The sequence below is a fragment of the Ammodytes marinus genome (genome assembly GCF_949987685.1).
Source record: "Ammodytes marinus genome assembly, chromosome: 6".
NCBI classification, from domain to species: Eukaryota; Metazoa; Chordata; class Actinopteri; order Uranoscopiformes; family Ammodytidae; genus Ammodytes; species Ammodytes marinus.
Window position 1 is genome coordinate 21588443 of NC_137235.1, and position 21274 is coordinate 21609716.

Below are 21274 nucleotides of genomic sequence, written 5' to 3' on the forward strand. Positions count from 1 at the left end.
GCCGCTGGCAAATTAAGTTTGCTGAGCCAGTTGGTCTATGCATGATCCATTTAAGCTCATTAACTATGTCAGAAAATTCAGAGCTACCAATCAAATCGTTCTATCTGATATGGGCGGACCAGAGCTCTATGTATGGTGCTCTGGGGCGGACGTACCCAGATGACGACAGTGCTGTGCATGCGCCGTCGAAGCATTGCTAGTAAACAACAAATTGGTGGCTGCGGATGTTTCAGTTTGAACGGCTTTGGCCTCGACACTTAACGATTTGGAAGACGGCACTCAAATCTTTCATTAGCAAGAAAGAAGAATGTTCTGTTTTGCCGACCGACCACGGCAAAAGTTACATTTACCAGTTAACCCCACAGTTCGCTAAACGAACGGGGCTTAACACATGACCTTGTTCATTGCTCTGATTGGTCGTAGTGCGATCCAATTGCGTGCAATGGTATTTGAAATGCATGCATAGGTGCTGCCCCTTTAATTTGTGAAGGTATATTGCTCGTGGCCAGACCCTATATCGTTCTAGATGTGGAGCTGGATTTCCAGGCTAGGAGATGCATGGAGGAAGGAATAGAGTAATATTCCAATATGGCTTATGTATTCACCAGGGGGAATTATACAGTACATATCTGCTTTGTGTTTGTCTCCACTACTCCTGCCTGTTGTGCCTCCTTCTTTCTCTTTCTCTGTCCCTTATCTTCCCTTCATCCCCCTCTCCCTTTGTCAGTCTCTCCTGTTTTATTCATTATTATTGTCTAAGGTCTTGCTTCCATTTCTTCAGAACTGAAACTCAGTTTTTTTCTTTTTGTTCAAAGTTGTTTAAAGGCAAGACACTGCAGGCGAAAACATAATTGTTTCAGCACTGGTCAATTTTGAGATTTCTGTCTATCTATCTATCTATCTATCTATCTATCTATCTATCTATCTATCTATCTATCGATCTATCTATCTATCTATCTATCTATCTATCTATCTATCTATCTATCTATCTATCTATCTATCTATCTATCTATCTATCTATCTATCTATCTATCTATCTATCTATCTATCTATCTATCTATCTATCTATCTATCTATCTATCTATCTATCTATCTATCTATCTATCTATCTATCTATCTATCTATCTATCTATCTATCTATCTATCTATCTATCTTCCATAACCTGTCTTTTTTCACACTAGAATAAATCAAAGGTCCAAAATGTACATTAAGGTGTTTATTTGACTAAATCTTGATTTGTTTGTGTCTGTACATTTCTCCTAATTTAACCATCTTTAACGACCATTATCTCAACATTAGTGTTTTTTATCAAACTAAACTTTTCATTATCAGGCATATTACCGTAACTTGATTGGATGTCTATTGTAAAATGCATTCAGACAACTATAGAACAATGTAGAATATACATGTCTACTCACTCTCATTTTCTTTAATCTTTCATTTTTGAATTCTTTCTCATTATTTCTTATTCTCTCCTTATGGCTCTCGCCCTCTGTCATTCCTTTACCATCCGTGTAGTTTCTCTTCATCCACAGTTATTCCTCCCAGAGTCTCTCTCTCTGTCTAACATGGCATCTCCCAGCAGCCCCTTGGGTCTTGTTTTCCACAGCAGAACCTCTGTATGTGCACACTCACTTGCATACTCTTCTCTGTCTCTCCCTCTCTCTCTCTCTCTCTCTCTCTCTCTCTCTCTCTCTCTCTCTCTCTCTCTCTTTCTCTATCATCCCTTTTCTTTCACTATACACAAACCAGGGCACTCTGCTGTGTAGTGGCAGACTGTCTGTCTTCCCAAGCTAACAAACGTGTGTGTTTGTGTGTGATTTATCCCAGCTCCAGCACTACAGGGACACCTCCTCTCTCATCCTCCTTTAGAAGACAATGTGGCTTGTCTTTGTTTTTTTTAAAGTCACTTCATTTTTAGCACCTCTTTCTCTTTCTTTCCACTCTTTCTTTCACCACCCTTCTCTCTCCGCGTCTCTTCCTCTTTCACAGTCGGCGGTTGCAGTCTTTTTGATTGAATTCATCTTCTTAAGAGAGTTTAAAAATATATATCTGTCGTCACACGAGAGCTTACCCACTCCATTTGAAATCCAACCAGTACATTCTATTTGAGTTGAATTGAAAAGGAATCAATGCTAAATGAACGTCCGAGCTGCATAAAATATGGCCGAAAAAACCCTGGAACTAAAAGTCTGATGTTTTTTTTGTAATACCATCACAGGGAAGAATGGAACAAAAGACTTATTGTACTAATGTAAATGTGAGGTGTTACTTGTTACATGTTTGTTTAGTTTTCATGGCTGTGTTCTAATCCCCATACTTCCCTGCAATTTAGTATTGTGGAAAAAAAACATTTTGTCTGTCCCAATACATGTGGTCAGATGCTGCATATTGAAAAATCCCCGGATGCCCTGCAACATCCAGTGTTGATTTTTAGGGTTCAAACCAGCAACTTTATGGAGGTTCTGACCCACAATCCACTGAGCACTGGAAGTGACGTCACATCGACGGAGCCTCCGTGTGAAAACAACCAGTGATGAGACGGATATATAAGCAAGAGACAAGTTCAAGGAGCCATGTTAGGATGAAATAAAAGTGTGTGTGTGTGTGTGTGTGTGTGTGTGTGTGTGTGTGTGTGTGTGTGTGTGTGTGTGTGTGTGTGTGTGTGTGTCTGGCTCTGGGTCTGTATGTGTGTGTGTGTTTGTGAAAACCCAATGCTGCTCATACTGTATTTAGTGCTGTGTGTGGATGTCTATGGCTCTCATTGTGTCCTGTTTGTACCTTATCCAGGTAAGTGTAGCTCCAGGTCTTTCCATCAGCAAACACTCTGGATGTGATCCTCCCCTGGCTGTCATACTCCCACCTCTCTGTGGTCGGACCCCTCTGGAGGCCTGTCACCTGCCCCGTACTGAAGACACACACACACACACACACACACACACACACACACACACACACACACACACACACACACACACACACACACACACACACACACACACACACACACACACACACACACACACACACACACACACACACACACACACACACACACACACACACGCGTGCCTTTAGACAACCTTTAAACAGTACAATTAAATCATTTACACACTCTAATTAGGTAACTTATTTTTCAGACAATTCAAGACAGCCACGTAGAGGTGGAAAGGACATCATGTTCTGAAGTTTTGGTTTTGTGTTTACAGTGGTGAGAAAAGGAGGGTAAGGTTTCGAGAAATGTGTTTGCAATCCAGAAAACCTGTAATCCAACCCCCCAACCTAAAGGTCAGGTGGGAGTCAACCAGTATCTCAAAGTGTACTGTAATGTGTACAAACAAGGCTGTCAGATTTCTAAAGTGTTGCATAGACAGAAGAGTTTACACAAAACACTTCCTGATGTAAATATGTGTACACACATAACATATCTCATAGTCTAGGTTTTCCAGTAGCCTACTGTCACACTTTCTGATGTCAATATTTGTACATATTATGTATCTCAAATACTCCAGTTATTACCAGTACTTAGATTAAATTGTGTCCATTGTTCATTCTTATTTACTTATTAACTTCGTATTCTTATATTACATTGTTGGATTGGTATTGTTGGCTATACCTTGTGGCATTAAGCACATACTCGTTTACACTTATGTCCTTTCTACATGTTTTTATCGATGAGCATCTGTAACAAAGCGAATTTCCCCCGGGGATCAAAACAAGTACATGTGATTCTGATAGCAGCTTAAGTGAAAGAATGAGTCCCCTGGCACAAGGTCTTATTACCTGGAGTATGTCAGGTTGACTGACAGTAGCTTGCTGCTGGGGACCCACAGTGTTGGATGGCCCTGGGTGTCGTAGATGATCTTCAGCAGGAACTTGCGGTGGTCATCATAGATCTTCTCTGTTCTCAGCGTACGGTCGTAATCCACAGAGAGCAGGTTCCTCCCGTTCACCTGGAGGGGGCGCAAACACACACACAGGTCCAGTCAGTTAAGTAACTCTTGTTATCCTATATACATCGCTTGATAAGATGAACACATTTCATTCTTAGTATCTGACGTAGATTGTATAGCCATCCTTGCTAAAAAGCCTAAACCCTGATGAACGCCCCTCTGTGCTGAAAAGGCTCAGTTCACCCCACAATACAAGAGTGTATCCAACAACACACCCTGAGTTCCAAATCACATACTTTTACTTTTTACTATACTACATACTGAAGCATGGTGGTTTCCATATTGCAAAATGCTATTGTATGTATTAGGGCATCCTGGTATTTTTTGGCATACTGCATTTGACATGCATGTCATCCTTAATCTTCTTCTGGCATACTAAATAGTATGGAGGTATGTGTGAGTTATCGGAACACGGGGATAGTTTAAATTTCAGAGAGCCCTAGCGGTAGAGGGATTACAATGGATAGGTTTTTCCTGAAGGTGGCACTAGGGCAAAGGTTATGAGATCATTCAAAGACAAGGGCTCGTAATCCTGAAAGCAGGGATTGAGTGTGCAAACCATGGCTTTCTGTTGTGCCTTGAGATCAATTATTAAACATGTTGTCCTTAGAGTGGTGCTGGAGGAAAACTCATGAGCTCTGTGTCCAAAATGGAAAGATTTGACCGGTTGGGAAGCGTCAATATGCTTACGTCATTATACAGTATTTGAATATGTTTTGTAAACAAATGGTGGGGGGGAAGTCCAGCTTGATGTGCTCTACAAAAAAAAGGCCTCTTGGAAGACAGACGTGATGGATTTGACCTAATTTTCATAAACTGAAATGCAATCACCACATTTGCTACACAGCCTTAAGGGACGGACAAACACATGTGTATAAAACTTCAACAACATCGGTCAGAAAACAGGGGCTTCTTATTTGCTGCTACTGTTTGACCAAGTGTCCAATCATCACAACACATGGTGAGTGAGTGAGTGTGGCAATAGTTTCACAGCAGCAATTTTTTAAGCCTGGCTAATAGGGGGCGCCGCAAATGCCGGGCTAGCGGTTAGCAACAGGCGGCGGGCGCATTCAACATTTCTGTGGGAATATTGTAGTTACAGTTTGATATTGTTTGTGTTTACGAGTGGCTATTAGGCAAATATCAAGAGGTTAACCAACAGTTAAACAGAACATCATCCAGCAAATGTGATGAAAGACCCGCTCACCAATCAACTGCTCAACCTCAGCCACACTGCCTGGCTTTTCTTATCTTGGGGATTATCTTTGGTTACCAGGAGAAATACTTCCTTTATGTACAGGCTAATATAACATTCACTCTGCTTTTTCTGTACTTATTGGTCCACTAAACAACAATGAGAATGCTTCATGATAAAGGATCATCAAACAACAGACCAACAATAAATAATCGTATGTTGTATCTTTGTTCTATTCAACATCCAGCAGTCAATTCAAACTATCTTCTGATCCAAGGCCCATAAAGCATGGTGATATCACAGGGCCAGCTAGCCATTCTTTATTGCTTTCTAAATGACTTGCTGTTTGTTCAAACTCTCATTTACAAAGACAGATGGCCTGCACTAGACTCACCTTGAGGCACGGGGGAAAATACTTTGAATTAGCCCAATCAATTGTTTTCCAAAGTCCCGTTTCATTAAAGAGAGTGTCTTGATGGAAAATGTGCAAGAGTCATTTTTTTTTTGTCATCTCTTTATTTGGCCGCTCGCTCATTCATTTGTGAATTAGCAAGCCGTTTGAATGGGAGCGAGATGAAGAGAAGGATGGGACAGTAGCCAACTGGATGGGAGACAAAAGCAATGGGGATAACAAGCCAAACGCACAATCATTTATGCAGATTGACATGGCCTGCCATCTTTATGTGACTTCAAGCAATTGTGGTTTTAATTTCAATAGCATGCCAAACAGGGCTCTCTGGTAGCCCTGCATATCCTTTCCATAGAATGCCTAAACCTGGGCATGGAAGTATATTTATCTCCCCAATAGTACCTGGAACAATACATCTGCTGTGTATTAACAATAACAAGAACTTGTCTGTTATTGGGTCCTTGCAGTTTGTGTGGAAGTGAACTGAGCCCCTGATTCATCAGTTGATACTGTGTCATAGGACTGACTGTGTGTGTGTGTGTGTGTGTGTGTGTGTGTGTGTGTGTGTGTGTGTGTGTGTGTGTGTGTGTGTGTGTGTGTGTGTGTGTGTGTGTGTGTGGAAGGAAAGTATTTTTTTTATTAAACTATTCTAATATCATTCATGATATTTGAAAGTTCTGTTGGTAATGATGCTCTTACAACATTTTTAAGACATCCATCTTAAATGTAGCACTGGGCGGGCTCTCAGGAGTCTGAGAAGATGGATATGTGATAAACCATGCTGACATTGAGCAAAGTTCAAGTCTCTAGCTTGTCACACATTACTGTAAATCAAGCAGCAAATAAGAAGAACCCAGCACACACTCGTTAGACTATCAGGATTTGAACCCTGACTGAAAATCAATTCACCAGATGTCCTACATATTCCCTTTAACCAGATCACTTATCCTCAGGTTTAATTCAACCAGCACTGACATTCTGTGTTTATCCAACAGGCTGCACATTCCTCAGCAGGATTAGCACACCATATAAACCCAGTATGGTTATAATAGCATTTAGTAGAAAGGCTGGACTAAAGTTGACTGCGATCACCCCAACATCATTAGCAGTTTAGACTGGCATATTGTAAGCCAACAGGCATTCCAATAAGAATCACAAAAACGAAGCACATACAGTATCCATGCTCACCTTTGACTCCCATCCACAAAAATACCTGTACCTGCTAGGCTGCTACTCGTTATTGCTAGCACACAATACAGCCCTGGCCATTAGCAGCAGTGGACCACACATGCTGGTCCATTCATTAGGGTTTGTTATTGGAGCGTGCTGTGAACTGCACCGGTGTGTGGGTCAACCATTGCACTGACCACATGACTGCACAGTAGTGCCCCATTAAGCTTGGCTGGAGAGCGCATGTAACAACCAGGCACTGCAGACAAATATCCCCCCTCTCCTAATAGCTTATACACAAATAACACAATGTTTAGACAATAGACAGGAACAGAGACCCTTGTATAAGCCCCATTGTTCACAGAGGGGGACCACACCACAGGAGTCAAATGACTGAGGGCCCACTCACACTAGGGCCGTTTGCCTGTTCCGTGCTGCAGGAAGATTCAGCACGATTAGCCCCCCTCCCCACTCCCCCCGCTGGCCTGTGGTCACACTGCTCGTGGCCTGGGCACGATTGCACCTTGCCTACGTCACCATGCGCGTTTAGGATTCGGAGCGTAGTCTACTTGTAGGCTATGCGACTGTTTGTGAATATTTTCATCCGGCCAAATTTGCATCAACTATTCCACTTCCAAATTAGAGCAACGAAAATCCTCAATCTATTGTTTTTTTTTACATGTAGCCTTGACGTAATAGGTCGCGATGGACAGTCTCATATTTGTGCAGCACGCTGTTTATTATTAATATATCGGCCCGTCATCAGACCATACGTACCGGATGGTTTTATACACATCGATCACTCCATCAAGTAATCCAAGTCAGAACTTTTTGTATGGGCAGAGATCGTTTTTTTAAGTGTCTTTATAAAGTTTCTTGTTAAACCTTAGTGTAGGCTACTGTTTCCTTATCACCGGGCCGCGGAGTCCCGTTGTGTGTTGTTTTGTGTTCGTCTCCACCGCCATGCGTAAAGATAGTATTATGAGAGCTGACGGGAGGAAGAAGAAAAAAATCCTCTGACGAACGTGAGTAAACACGAAAACCTTTTTGCTTTGCTTTCTGCGCTCACCTATTTAGCTCTCTCCCTCTTTTATTAGCCCACACCTAGGCCTACACACACGTTAATTCTCACACATTTTATGTAGCTACAGTCCAAGTGGTGGGCAATTCTGGTGCCGACTAGAAAGGCAGCGGACGTTAACGGACAATGCATCCTTAATAAATTCACGTCAGGAATTTGTGCGCGTGTCATCTCATTAGCATCTTTACTTTGGCCACGGCACACCTCTCCCAAGTGTGCCGTGGCCAAGGGGCTGTTCCGTGCTGGAATACGGATGGCGTGGTCACACTAGCCAAACGTTCAAGACTTTAGTATGCAAATGAGCTCGGGCACGGGGCCGCGGCCCTAGTGTGAGTGGCCCCTGAGGGCTTTGTGAGCTGTGTGGCCTCAAAGCAAAGAGCAGGAAGAAAAACATAGAACTAAATAGCCAATTCTGAATTCCCTAACACCTGGTACACCTGGCACAATGGTTTCACATATCGGGACTTGGATGTGTGAAAACAACACTGATGATTTACCCATGGGAATACAATTAACACTTAAAAAATTTCCTAAAATCCATGTCCATTTACCATCAATTTCTTAAATGAATAAGTGATGCATTAAAATAGTCCTTATCGATTGGATCAAATGTTTAGAGTCAAATCCCATGGTTCTACCCACTATTCCCTCTCTTTGGTTAACAACGTAACAGTGTGTTGTTCTCTTCACACTCACCCTCAGCTTTCTCCCAAAGACGATGACCTTGCCCCGGGTCTGCTCCTTCCTGAACCTCCACTCCACCAGGTTCTGTCCGTTCTCCCCAGGGAGCGTCATGTTGCGTCGGGCTACAGTGGGGTTAGCTGCACCTGGGAGTGGATATGGAAAAACACATGAATAATAGGGCTGGTTATTTTTTTTATTAATGTTTTTGTTTTAGGGCTGGGTATTGGCAAGAACTTTGCGATATACGATAAGCATCACCATCACGATCTTTTGCGCCTTTGTCTGTATGTCTTATGACAATAAAGTTGAAGTGGAGTTATAATTAACAATACATTGATAGGATGCATATTACGATATTCACATGATTCACATAGATATTCATTCATAGTTCACTGAGAATGTGAAAACAGAGCTGGAAGTCAAGCTGCTATTTTGGTCTTAATACATCCCGTCGCATTATGATTTGCGACAAATTTGAGTCAAAACAACAGGTTGTAATTTAAAATGACTTTAAAAGTAAAAAATCCAAATATCGATTTTTTTCTGGAACTGGCGATACAATATCAAAAAATAAATCACGTTATATTGCCGTATCCATTTTTCAACACAACCCCAGTGAATACCAATAATACATACAGTATATAGTGAAGAAGTCTAAACCAGAAAATGCAATGCAAAAAGAGTAGTGAATTAAAATGTGCTGTTCACATGCACCACATCTGCTGTCAGTGTACACGCAAGTGGGGCCTGCTGAGGGCTTTGTTTATTTGAAAAAACTGTACATTTATATTTCCATTTGACTTTATTGTAATATCCTGGGTACCTCACTCATTTACTCTGCTACTCCTAACCTTTTTTTTATACAGTTGATGGCAGCGCATCCTAATCATGCTTATTGTGTCATATTTATATTAATCTCCTTTCATTTTCAAGAAACAACTATTGTTCAAATTAGTTCAAACAATTATAGCTCTGCAACATGTCAGTGTGGATTTAGCTAATGCTCAGTGTGTGAAGGCGTTCATCCATCTCTACCAGTATATTACAGTTGAGACTTTTAAAGTTTGTACCTGACGATGTGGTTTATATGTGGCTTAGATCATCTGATGTGGCTTCACTTAATGCAAATCACGTCCTGTTATTCACTGTCCGTCGCTGCAAAGCACTCTCCAGAGCTGTTTGCGCTTTACAACATCACAACACAATCAGCCTGCTCAGACTTGCCACCTGTTTATTTGCTCATTAATCACTGCGAGCATCACTTCTCTTTATTTATTGCTGTGAAAGTTATATTGCTCCAGTTTGCTAGTTTAGTACAATACAGGATTTAGTTCAATACACGATTGTAAATTTAGAAAGAAGTCTGCTATATATAACCATGCAATAACAACCAAATATTGACGCAAATAAAAGCATGCGGGCACATTTATAATGACAGAGGCCAGCAGTATATCCCAGCCCATTGCAGCTCTCTATAAACTGATCTTGACTTGTATTATTCTCATGCTATTTATATTGGCATGAATGCAAGCAAGTGGACTTCTGGAAAATAGAAAGAAGATATTTTATGTTGTGCTTTTGAAATGAGTCAGCAACAAAGTGAAAAAGAGAGGATGAGGCATTAAGATGTAATGTTCTGTGGCATTATTGTGATATATTCTCATATTTTCACAGTGGAAAAAGGAAATGATAATGTCTCAGATCAAACGGTGCGATGGAAACACTGTGGCATTACAGCTTGTATGGAAAAAAGCCTCTGTCTTTGCTAAAACTCACATAGCGTACTGAGCTACGATGATGTAAGCATTCACCATGGAGATTGAAACCAATGATTTAAACATACTGTACAGTGACAATAAAGATCAAGTCGTTAAGCAATAACACAATATGGGTCCTTATTGTCTATGGAAAGTGCATACCTGCTAGTATATGGGGCTCTGTCTGATAGTGTGTGTCCATCCCATTGGCGTAGATGACCCTCAGTGAATGGTCATTGCCCACTTGGTAGCTGTTACGAAGCTGGTCTGGAAGAGAGAGAGAGAGAGAGAGTATTATATTACTATACAATATATATTATATTATAGTATACTGTATTGTATTTGATGCTTTGCTTATTGTTTTTTAAAACTTTCATGCCAATAAAGCCCATTTTGAATTTGAGAGAGAGAGAGAGGGAGAGAGAGAGACAGAGAGAATACATCAAATAAATACAGAAACAAACTTATGTTCATACTTTTGTCTCCTTTGCCATCAAACATTTGTAACAAGTTCATATGAAGAAAAAATTATTAAAAGAGGAACAGATAGAAGTATATAGTTTAAAGTATTCGCCTTGAGTCCGGAATAATTCAATACCTTTACCCCCCTTTCAACCCCCTCCCGCCCCATCCCACCATTGTGTGATTTTTTTTTTCTTTCAACATTGTAGACGTGAAGGCTTCTATCCATTAACACTCAGCAGTATCCATACTTTACTAAACTGAGGGTGAAGGACCAAACAAGAGAATGTGAGAGGAGAGCAGGGCAGTGTGAGAGAGGGAAGGAGATGGAGGGATACATGGAAGGAGGAGAGTATAATTCATTTGTGCGTGTTTGAACCTGCTAATGGAGCACAGAGCAGGTATTAACAACCCACAGCCTCTTTTAATTAAGCTGCCCTTGACCTCTCAAAGGAGTAATGGCTGGTGTGTGTGTGTGTGTGTGTGAGAGAGAGAGAGAGAGAGAGAGAGAAGGAGAGTGAGAGACAGATACAGGGTCTCAGGCTAATAAACATGTATACTACTGATATAAGAGCATGTAGGATTCCTTTTCCACTGATTGATTTGACTTCATTACCCTATTCAAGGGGCACATTAAAAGGAAAGGTAAACATTGACCCATTTGATGCAACACACGGAAAGTTGTACATTCTTTTGTTCCACACTTTATCACTGCACAACCCACAGGCATTATCGTTAGTGATTCTTTTCAGATCTGCGTATCTTCTTAATTAGTTTAACACAAAAGTTCATTGCAGTACTTTGAATATTTATAACGATTTGAGAGAAACAACATCATTATTATTTCTTTAATCAGCTTCACCGGGATCATTTTTCTCAAAAATATTTTTTTCTAAAATCTAACAAATTTAATTTGAAACATTTCTAAAATGGGCCTAATCCTCTGAATATGTATTACACAGATTTGAACCATTACATTCTGTCCACAGAACAAGCGTGTTCATGTTTTTCGATAGTGATTATTTCTGGTGGTTTAATATTGCAGGCTGGATCTGCTCAGTTCAGTTCACTCTCACCCACCCACATCCAGCAAAAGAAGCACGCTTTATTGAACAGTATACATGTTGAGAGACGCATACACGACTTATTAGAGACAGGGCTAATGCTAATGCACTGGCATGTATATACACTGTATTTGTCCTTTTCTCCTACATTGTAAATGCCTGCATTAGCAACATGTCCCTCTGCTCTCACAAAGCAATCAACAACAACATCAAAATTACATAAAAGTCAGCAGCTATATTACTATATTGGCTTGTTTACCATTTGTGGGATGCACCTACACTTAATGTGATTTCACGATCAACTCGTGAACCCACTGTGCAGTTTAGACGATGGAGCGAGCCGGGCGAAGCGATAAATAATGCAGATGAATTGATGAAGAGGAATGCTGCACTTGTCAATGGCTTTGAATAACTTATTACATTCCAATCAATAACCACTCTGCTGTGAGGGAGAAACACAGGCAGCTAGCCCTGAAACAAATCACTGCCGGCCACTCAGGACTCTGCCTTCAAACGCCTCATTAGTTCAGATTAAACAAGGACATCAGCACTAAATGACTGTTTTCCCCTGGCCGTTTAGGCTTTAATGTCTGGCATGAAGGATGGTCAAACTTGCCTTTTTTCCCCCTTTTGCCCTTTCCCTCAAATATATAATCATCGGATATACAGTATAAATCCACGACCGGATCACTCGGTTTATGCCTATTCTACAAAAAGGTTTTCAAATGGGGATGGTAAACTCAGCTGAGTTTTCAGTGTCATGGCACACCTTTGAGGGAATGGCTTGGCAAACACTACTTCCCAGTTACAAAGCAGAAAGCAGTAGTATTTATTGTAGGCCTATCGAATTGGATAGCACTACATTGTACACTTTATGATACTGTGTCCGCAAGCAGCATTTAAATGATTTACATCTGTCAATCATTCAAATGCAGTTAGGCCTCATGAGATTTGCAAAGGATACATGCAAGTCAAAACTCTGTTTAAAGAAAAAACAACATGTTGTGATGTTGAGGAATAATTGTACCATTTGCATTGCAGTTCGTATAGGTCTGGTGCCTTGGTCAAAGGCCCATCAGCAGTAACCAAGAGGGGAACTGGCACCTCTCCAGCTATCCGTCCACACACAGAGTGACTGGTCCCATGCTGGACATGAACCAGCCACCATTCACACCCTCAATCCACAGCACTTTGAAGGAAGCTACACTTTGAAACAAGAATAAGGAGCACTTTCTTAATCCCATTTGTTTTAGGCTTTTTTTTATTTGACTCCCGTTGTAATCCATCTGAACAGCCAGGTAGAACTTTACATTTACCAGTGATAGTGGGTGTTGATGCTATGGTTTAATAAAAGTCATTAAGAATCCTAAGTTGAATCTGTCATCAATAGAGTATTGATACGGGTAAGCTTCAGCTATTTCCCCCTTGGATTCCCAACAATCTCTCAGCTGCTGAATATCATTATGTAATGTTAAAGCGACCAGCCATCGGTTGGTCTCCTGTGTTTTCACAAGGCAATGCAATCTGGCCAATTAGGGCTTCATCTGATATACACATGTTATCATCCAGTCATTGTTTCATCGCTGTGTTCAATACATATAGTCCAGGATGCATTTGTTCATTCATTTGTAAGTGAGCTATTAAATGTGAGTGTAGTTAGTTTAATAAACACACACACACACACTCCCTTACCCTGCACCAGAGTGTAGTAGGAGTCTATTGACGACAGGTTGGTTGTTATGGAAACGTCCTCATCCCTCCCTGACGTCTCGATGTCCACGGCAACAGCCCCTGACGACATGTCACCATGGAGATTGGTGACCACCCCGGTGGGGAAGGTCACATTAGTCAGACGACCCTCACTGTCGTAGCTACAAGGACAGGGAGGGACAGACACACATCAACCCACAGGACTGTTTAATGTGCTTTAAAGATGTACCTGTAAAATACTTCAATCTACATGACAGGCACACATGCGCACTCACGCATACAAACATGCACGCACGCACGCACGCACGCACGCACGCACGCACGCACACACACACACACTTTCAGAGAAGTTGGCTTTTTAAACAGGATCTACTCAACAGGACGCCGAGCTTGAAATTAACTTAATTTGAGGAAGACGATTAAAATTGTGAGTGGATTTCTACTGAGTCATGAAAGTAGACTCTCAATTATTTTATGTTATCTTGTCAAAAAACAATTGTTCAGTGTATACTTGGTTTCACAGCAGTGTAGTCTATGTCTAGAGTTGTTTAAACAGTGGAGAGATGATGGTGTCAGTTCACCTTGGCAGATGTAATGTGTTGCCTACTTTGAGCTACAGTAGCCTGAGCAGGTTCACATAATATTAGGACCCGAGCTAAGGGTCTAAGGGCAGGGTGTCATACTGTATGGAATGTGAAGCCCACTGAGGCAAATTCCTATTTGTAATATTGGGCTACACAAATAAAACTGATTTGATTTGATTTGATTATGTGATGCTGTTTGGTCTAGAAGGTATTTTCTCAATTAGAAGGCTTTTGAAAGTTAAAAATCCAAGCGTTCATCCATCCATCCACCCACCCATCCATCCTTTCATTCATCCATCCATCCACCCATCCATCCATCCATCCATCCATCCACCCATCCATCCATCCATCCATTCACCCACCCATCCATCCATCCATCCATCCATCCATCCATCCATCCATCCATCCATCCATCCATCCATCAATCCATCCTGGATCCATCCATGTATATTTTAAATCACTTCGTAAAACACATTTTATAGACTTGCTTTTACGTGATGCCCTTTGCTGCCCCATCTTCCCTTTTTATTATATTTGTATTTGCTCCTCTGTTACTTAAGTCAAAGAACTTTGTAAACCATTGTTTTAAAGCTATTATTATTATTATTATTATCATCCATCCATCCATCCATCAGCACATTGTAAATACAGACATGTTATTCAAATATAACCCCAGTAAGGCTGCTCACTCATAGAAGGTGGTCCAGCCTATTTGGATGCTCTTGGTAGCCAGCAAGCCACTGTTTCCGTGGTAACTAAACAAAACCAGTTCCTGACCCTGTGCAGTGAGAGTCTTCAGACCTCCATTAGTCCCGATGGTCAGCCAGATGACCTGCAAGCAAACACACACACACACACACACACACACACACACACACACACACACACACACACACACACACACACACGAGGAAATCAGACACATTACACACATTCTGCCAGCACCAATTTACTTCAGTAAATATCAGTTCATGTTAATTTATCTTCAGATATTTGCTGGGTTTACACTAATGTGTTTTACGGTCTGTCTTAAAACTTGTGTGAGAAGCAAGTTTTGTTAAATCAATAGGCATTTTGAACTCTCCTTCCACCCTCTGCCATGGAATATTTAAAAGACAGCAGGATCATTAAAGTCGTGGACTTTTAAATCTTAATGTGGCTTAAAGTATGGTGTGAATACTCCCCTGGGCAAGACACTAAACCCCACATTGCTCCCGATGGTTCAGAGACCACCTTGCATGGCAGCTACTGCCATCGGTGTTTGAGTGTGTGTGTGTGTGTGTGTGAATGGGTGAATGTGGTAAGCCCACTGAGACAAATGTATTTGTGATTTTGGGCTATACAAATAAAACTGATTTGATTTTGATTTAAGATATGTAAAGCTCTTCGGGGCTGAGAAAATCGGCTATATAAGTCAAGTCCATTTACCATTTGCCATACTATCATAACGAATGACAGTGCACACATAGTATGGTAAGTGTTACAGCATGGCTAATGACTTGCTGGTCTCACCTGATTGTCTGGGGCCACCACTCGTACAGGCAACCTGTTGGTGTCTCTACGGATACGCAGAGTGTTCCCACTGCTGTCCGTCACGGCAGTCACATCCTCCTCATTGCTGATTGAAGAATCGAGATTCAAGATGGTTAATTTGTCATACGCACATTTAACCATTGCAGCAGCAGTCAATGGCAATGAAGTTCTTAAGTCCTCAGGCTCCTCTCAACAATGTAATATACAAGATGAAAAACAGACAGTGAAGAGAGAGCAACACCTGAGACACAGATAAACACAAAGGTAGTGCAAGGACACCGTGCAGATACTTGAGAGTGAAGGAATGGAAAGAGGAGGTCTACATTAGGTCAGGTTTGAAAAGAATGACCAAATACAGTATGTAAGAAATGAGGAGAAGAAAGATAATTTCCATACTGAAATATAAACAACACACACGCACGCACGCACGCACCCACACGCACACACACACACACACACACACACACACACACACACACACACACACACACACACACACACCAACCTGTAGCTGAAGTTGTATTTATAGTCTCCAGTGACAAGGGACATGGTGAACTGGTGAGTCCCATTAGAATCAAACACATAGAGCTCCTGAGAGGCTGAAGAGGCCACTTCATAGGAGCTCGGACCTGAAGCCAGAGAGCCTAATAACACACACACACACACACACACACACACACACACACACACACACACACACACACACACACACACACACACACACACACACACACACACACACACACACACACACACACAGTCACGATACATTGCGATACAATGCATATTGCGATATATTGCGATATTCCACTGGTTCAATGAAGCGCAAACTTTAATTCAAATTCAAAACCCTATGCTATTCGAGGCAATCAGGAGGTTGTAGTTCACAACCCGTTTAAACTGGAATATTTTTTTTTCTCCGGAGCCGCCCATATTATGACACCACAAATATAAATATCACTAAATATTGCTGTATCAATACTTCAGCACGTCCCTGCCCAAATACAGAGAGAGCTAAAGGAACAAAACCAGTGTGCCATCGACCCACTTCTCGATGTGTGTGCACTGTCTCTTTAAGTACCCGTGGGTGGCTGGTTTCGCCGTATGGCTCGAATCCTGATGTTTCCCAGATCAGCCACGTACAGTGTCCCATCCGGAGACACCACCAGGGAGGACGGACAGTTTAGCCTAGCGTCTTTAGCATAGCCGTCCCCGGTCTGATAGCAGTCACAGTTAGCATCATTCTGCAGGACAGGGGGAGGGAGGGAGGGAGGGAGGAAGAGGAAGAGGAAGAAGTAACACACAAAACAACAGGTGAGCTGTAGAGAATAGCATTACACTAATACTAGAACTTGGCCTGTGTAGTGGAGGGTGGAAAACAGAGGTGGGCTCCACTAATATTTCTACAAGTAAAAACATTCCCATGTACATAATAGTTGTTTAAGCTACTCTTTAACTAAGAAATTCATAATCAGCATATACTTCCTGTATTAACTATACCACTATTTGTTTATTGTGTTGGGATTACTCAATCAATCAATCAATCAATCAATCAATCAATCAATCAATCAATCAATCAATCAATCAATCAATCAATCAATCAATCAATCAATCAATCAATCAATCAATAACCTTTATTTTCACTGAAATACACTGAGGTTTCCCTAATTTACAGTGACGACGAGCATACACAATACACACAATCACAAGGATAACATATAATGAGCAGAGAAAACAGAAATAAAATAGGATCAAAATTAATATATATATATATTAATTTAAATAAAATACATAAATTAGATATATTTACAAATTCTGTGTTACATATAGCATGTAATCTAATCCATGTCATTTTTCAAATGCTACAGACTTGTTAGACTTATAGTGCATTTTCTGAGCAGTGGGACAAAACAGCTGTTATATAACAAGGGGGTCGTCATCAAGATAAGAAACTATGATATAGAAGAAGAAAGAGAGAGGACTGACACATGTCTTCCCTCAGAGTGACGTGTGCATGTGAAGTAGCTTGTGTGTAGTAAGTACCTTGCAGTCACACTCAGATAGTGCTCCAGCTAGCTGGGTTATTTCTCCATCAGTGGACACCTGGAGGGATGGACAGTCACCAAGATATACATTGTAAACTATGCAAAGAGAAGTGAAAAGTACGGTCAATCTGCTTTAAAACAGAGAAAAAATAGACACAATAAAGCATTCAGTTCAATCATCTGAGCAGTGTTTCTGCATCTGGGGATCTCTTTGGAATAAAAAAGGAAAATAAATATCTGCCAATATAAAAAGAAGAGTGTTAATATATATATATATATATATATATATATATATATATATATATATATATATATATATATATATATATATATATATATATATATATATATATATATATATATATATATATATATATATATATATATATATATATATATATATATATATATATATATATATAAAGAGCATGGGGGTCCCTCCTGTGCTGTGTGGTGGTTCACATGCCTGAAGAAGATGAGCAGATCTGTGTGTATGTCTTTGAGAGTTAGTCTCCTCACTCAGAGAACCACAGTTACTATGGAACAGTTTCAATCAGGACTGGGGCCTTTGTTTCAAGTCATACCCTCTTCTCTCAAAGTCCTAATAACTAGAGGTAGCCATAAAGAATAATCCACAAATAAAAACAAAACATTTAAAAATAAATAAAGGAGAAAGTCACATTAGGCGGATGTTCATGTAATGCGTTTGCATAATTCTGAGAGGACTACAGGTATCTTAACTTTGCCAAGTAATCAAATTGTCAACCATAATCACAATTTTCTTTGGGATACATTTAGAGCTTAGATAATCTGGGGCACCATTTTTATTTTTATTTTTTTTAAATTGGGATGTGGAGTGTGGCAAGAAAGCTATAGTGTGATATTTTGAGTGTATCGACAACTTAACCCATCCATACTAAGATCCATACATAATAAAGTCACAGCACGCCAGGCTTGTCTCCTCCTGACTCGCTGGTTTGTTATATGAATACCTGTTGCGCTCATTGAGTCCACCTGAGATTTAAAGACATTCAAACAACTCAGAATTATACTTTAAAACTTGAATCATAAAAGCCAATTTATTAGAAAATGTCTTCTTTTAAAGGTTTCAAACAAGCTCTGTCCCATGAACATAGTTGACAAGAAGGGCCGGGCTGTTTTTTGGGGGCCTGATTTAAGCTCTAGTCACCACCACTGTTACATCATGGACACACATTCAAAGTTGTGCTTTCCTTTTTGGGGAAAAAAAACAATTGTTCATCTCATAATCAGGGAATGACTGTGCATTAATGCCCTGTGTGTACTGAGGCTTACCTGTCGAATGCGGTGTATTTTCTTCTCATCGGTCTCGGCTATGTAGAGGACTCCGCTGTAGGATAAGGCTATGGCTGTGGCTCCCTCTAACATGGTCTGCACTGCTCTCTTTCCCAGAGTGTATTCTATACCAGGGACTTGGCAATGCATGGGCCGCCCAGCCACGATACGGACCTGGACACACACACACACACATACATACATGGGCTTTTTAAATTATGACACTATAGTTTTTGTTTTTGGCAAAAAAGGGGATGAGGCTATATCCATTCATCATTACTATGTTATTCTAATGTTAAAGTAATGAATGTTATTGTTACATTCTTAAATTGTTGTTAAGTTTCTATCTATCAAATACTAAGTTAATAAAACAATGGTGATTAAGCATATGACCCACTGATGAAAACGCCTGTATTTGCTGTTATACTATCAGAGGGGCTTTGCCGTATTATACGGGCCGCAGAGGTGCGTTCTTTTACTCAGGAAATGGGAGCTTCAGACTCAGTAGTACTGAGTTCAGACCTGTTTGCATTCCAGTACATCTGTTAGTTTTTTTTATTTAGTTTGTATCTTTTATATACAGTCTATGGTTTGTATAAGACATGGTCCTAGGTTTCAGATTTTCAAAATAGAAGAAAAAGTCTTTCTGCACGCTTTGTGTGCTGCAGTGTCTGAAGTTCCTGATTTTCCACGTGCAATTGAACGCAGCATGCATGCCTGGGGCGAGTGCTCTCACTGCGGAGTGCCAACTGCTGTAGCGATACAGACTCTCTCTGTCTGCACTTATCATAACTTCTGGGACACAATGTTGGATCAGAACACACAGAGAAAGCAATCTGCAGGTAAGAACTGCCAATATACTGACTTCATACAGTCAATAATGTTCGGTTTTGAAAGAAACTCTGGTCCAGAAGTGCCTGCAACTACATTTACGGCAACTATAAACAAAGGATAACAGCTTTAATAAGACATGTAATACATCCAATATACCATAAAGCAGCCAATGTAGCAGGCCATTTTCAAACCATGCAGCTGTCAGTGGGTATGAAGACAATACCTGTCTGTTTTCAGTGATCTGCAGCACTACATTGTTGTCCAGGACGTAGATGGAGTTATCCATTGGATTGATGGCTAGATCTGTGGGCCATTCTAAACGAACCTGCACAGGGATATGATAGAGGTTCAACTTCACACACACACACACACACACAAAATAGCTGGACTCAGTGCACAGGAGTATATGACGCCATTGATTTAAATACTGACATACAGTGTAGTTTTCAACAACCTTGTTTGTTTGAAGGACATTAGAGTTGAATGAATGAGTGAATGGCCAACCAGTTACAGGATGCTAATGAGAGATGGTTCAGATGTTTTGAATTTCTGTTAATGTTGTTAAATAGAACAAGTGAAAGAGGGTGGACAGAGCTGTGAAACTTGAAAATGTGTGGGCTGCCAGTTTGTGACCTGGAGGTGAACTGCTGGATACAAACGGCTACAGGTCAAACTGAGCTCAGAGTGTCAAGTATAATATCCTCAGAAAAAAAAATGTAACGAGGCTTAACGTGTGTGTGTGTGTGTGTGTGTGTGTGTGTGTGTGTGTGTGTGTGTGGGTGGGTGATGTAGCTAGTGTTTTTCCCATGCTCACTATAGAGAAAGTACTCTGCCTATACCTCTTCTCACTCTCTAATCTCCTGCTTTATTAGATGTTAAGATTGGGCTTAATCATAGTCACCAATGGTAGGATGGCCTGCCGGGAATCAACCTCATGGAATTAGGGCCGACCATTAACCATGAGGCCTCTGGTTCGATTCCCGGGAACCGGAAAGGAGGGTGTTATTTGTAAAACTAGTGGTGGCTGCTATTACATGCATGACGTGCCCACCATCTCTACCATGTGACCTGACCCAAAGTGCTCCAGGGGCACAGCTGCAGACCTCAGAGGGATGATCTCCTTTATACTGTATGTAGCATGTGTGTGTTAGACATGTAGGAGCGGTGGGTGAAAGTAGTCATTTCGATTGGCATGTGTGTGACTTACCTTGCATGCGTCTTAATTGACAAAAATGAAAGTCTTGACTTGATGAAATGAATTGAATCCCAGCCATAAACCGCAGTTCTAAAATGATGTGTGAAGTGGAACTACTTTGCATATCAGCGCATCACAATATCATAGTGAGCATAGTGAGTCATTACAGGTAGGCAGTTATGGTGAATGTTGGATGTGGCATATGTTTTCTTTTTTTTATACTTTATTCTTCACAGTGTGTGTGTGTGACATATGTATTCCAGTAGTTTGATATGACACATAT

General features: G+C 40.8%; 1 protein-coding gene across 1 annotated transcript in view; it reads right to left on the minus strand.

The window, feature by feature from the left end:
* tenm3 (teneurin transmembrane protein 3) overlaps nucleotides 1-21274 on the minus strand; it is a 169140-nt gene that overhangs the window by 13817 nt on the left and 134049 nt on the right. Inside the window, exons 28-39 of the mRNA XM_080030178.1 lie at nucleotides 20020-20121; nucleotides 18963-19136; nucleotides 17647-17706; nucleotides 16685-16847; nucleotides 16109-16247; nucleotides 15583-15688; nucleotides 14760-14902; nucleotides 13469-13647; nucleotides 10413-10517; nucleotides 8506-8636; nucleotides 3785-3954; nucleotides 2783-2909 (exon numbers count right to left, since the gene is read on the minus strand). Of these exons, the coding sequence (XP_079886304.1) occupies nucleotides 2783-2909; nucleotides 3785-3954; nucleotides 8506-8636; nucleotides 10413-10517; nucleotides 13469-13647; nucleotides 14760-14902; nucleotides 15583-15688; nucleotides 16109-16247; nucleotides 16685-16847; nucleotides 17647-17706; nucleotides 18963-19136; nucleotides 20020-20121 (1599 nt within the window). The remainder of the gene's footprint in view (nucleotides 1-2782; nucleotides 2910-3784; nucleotides 3955-8505; nucleotides 8637-10412; nucleotides 10518-13468; nucleotides 13648-14759; nucleotides 14903-15582; nucleotides 15689-16108; nucleotides 16248-16684; nucleotides 16848-17646; nucleotides 17707-18962; nucleotides 19137-20019; nucleotides 20122-21274) is intronic.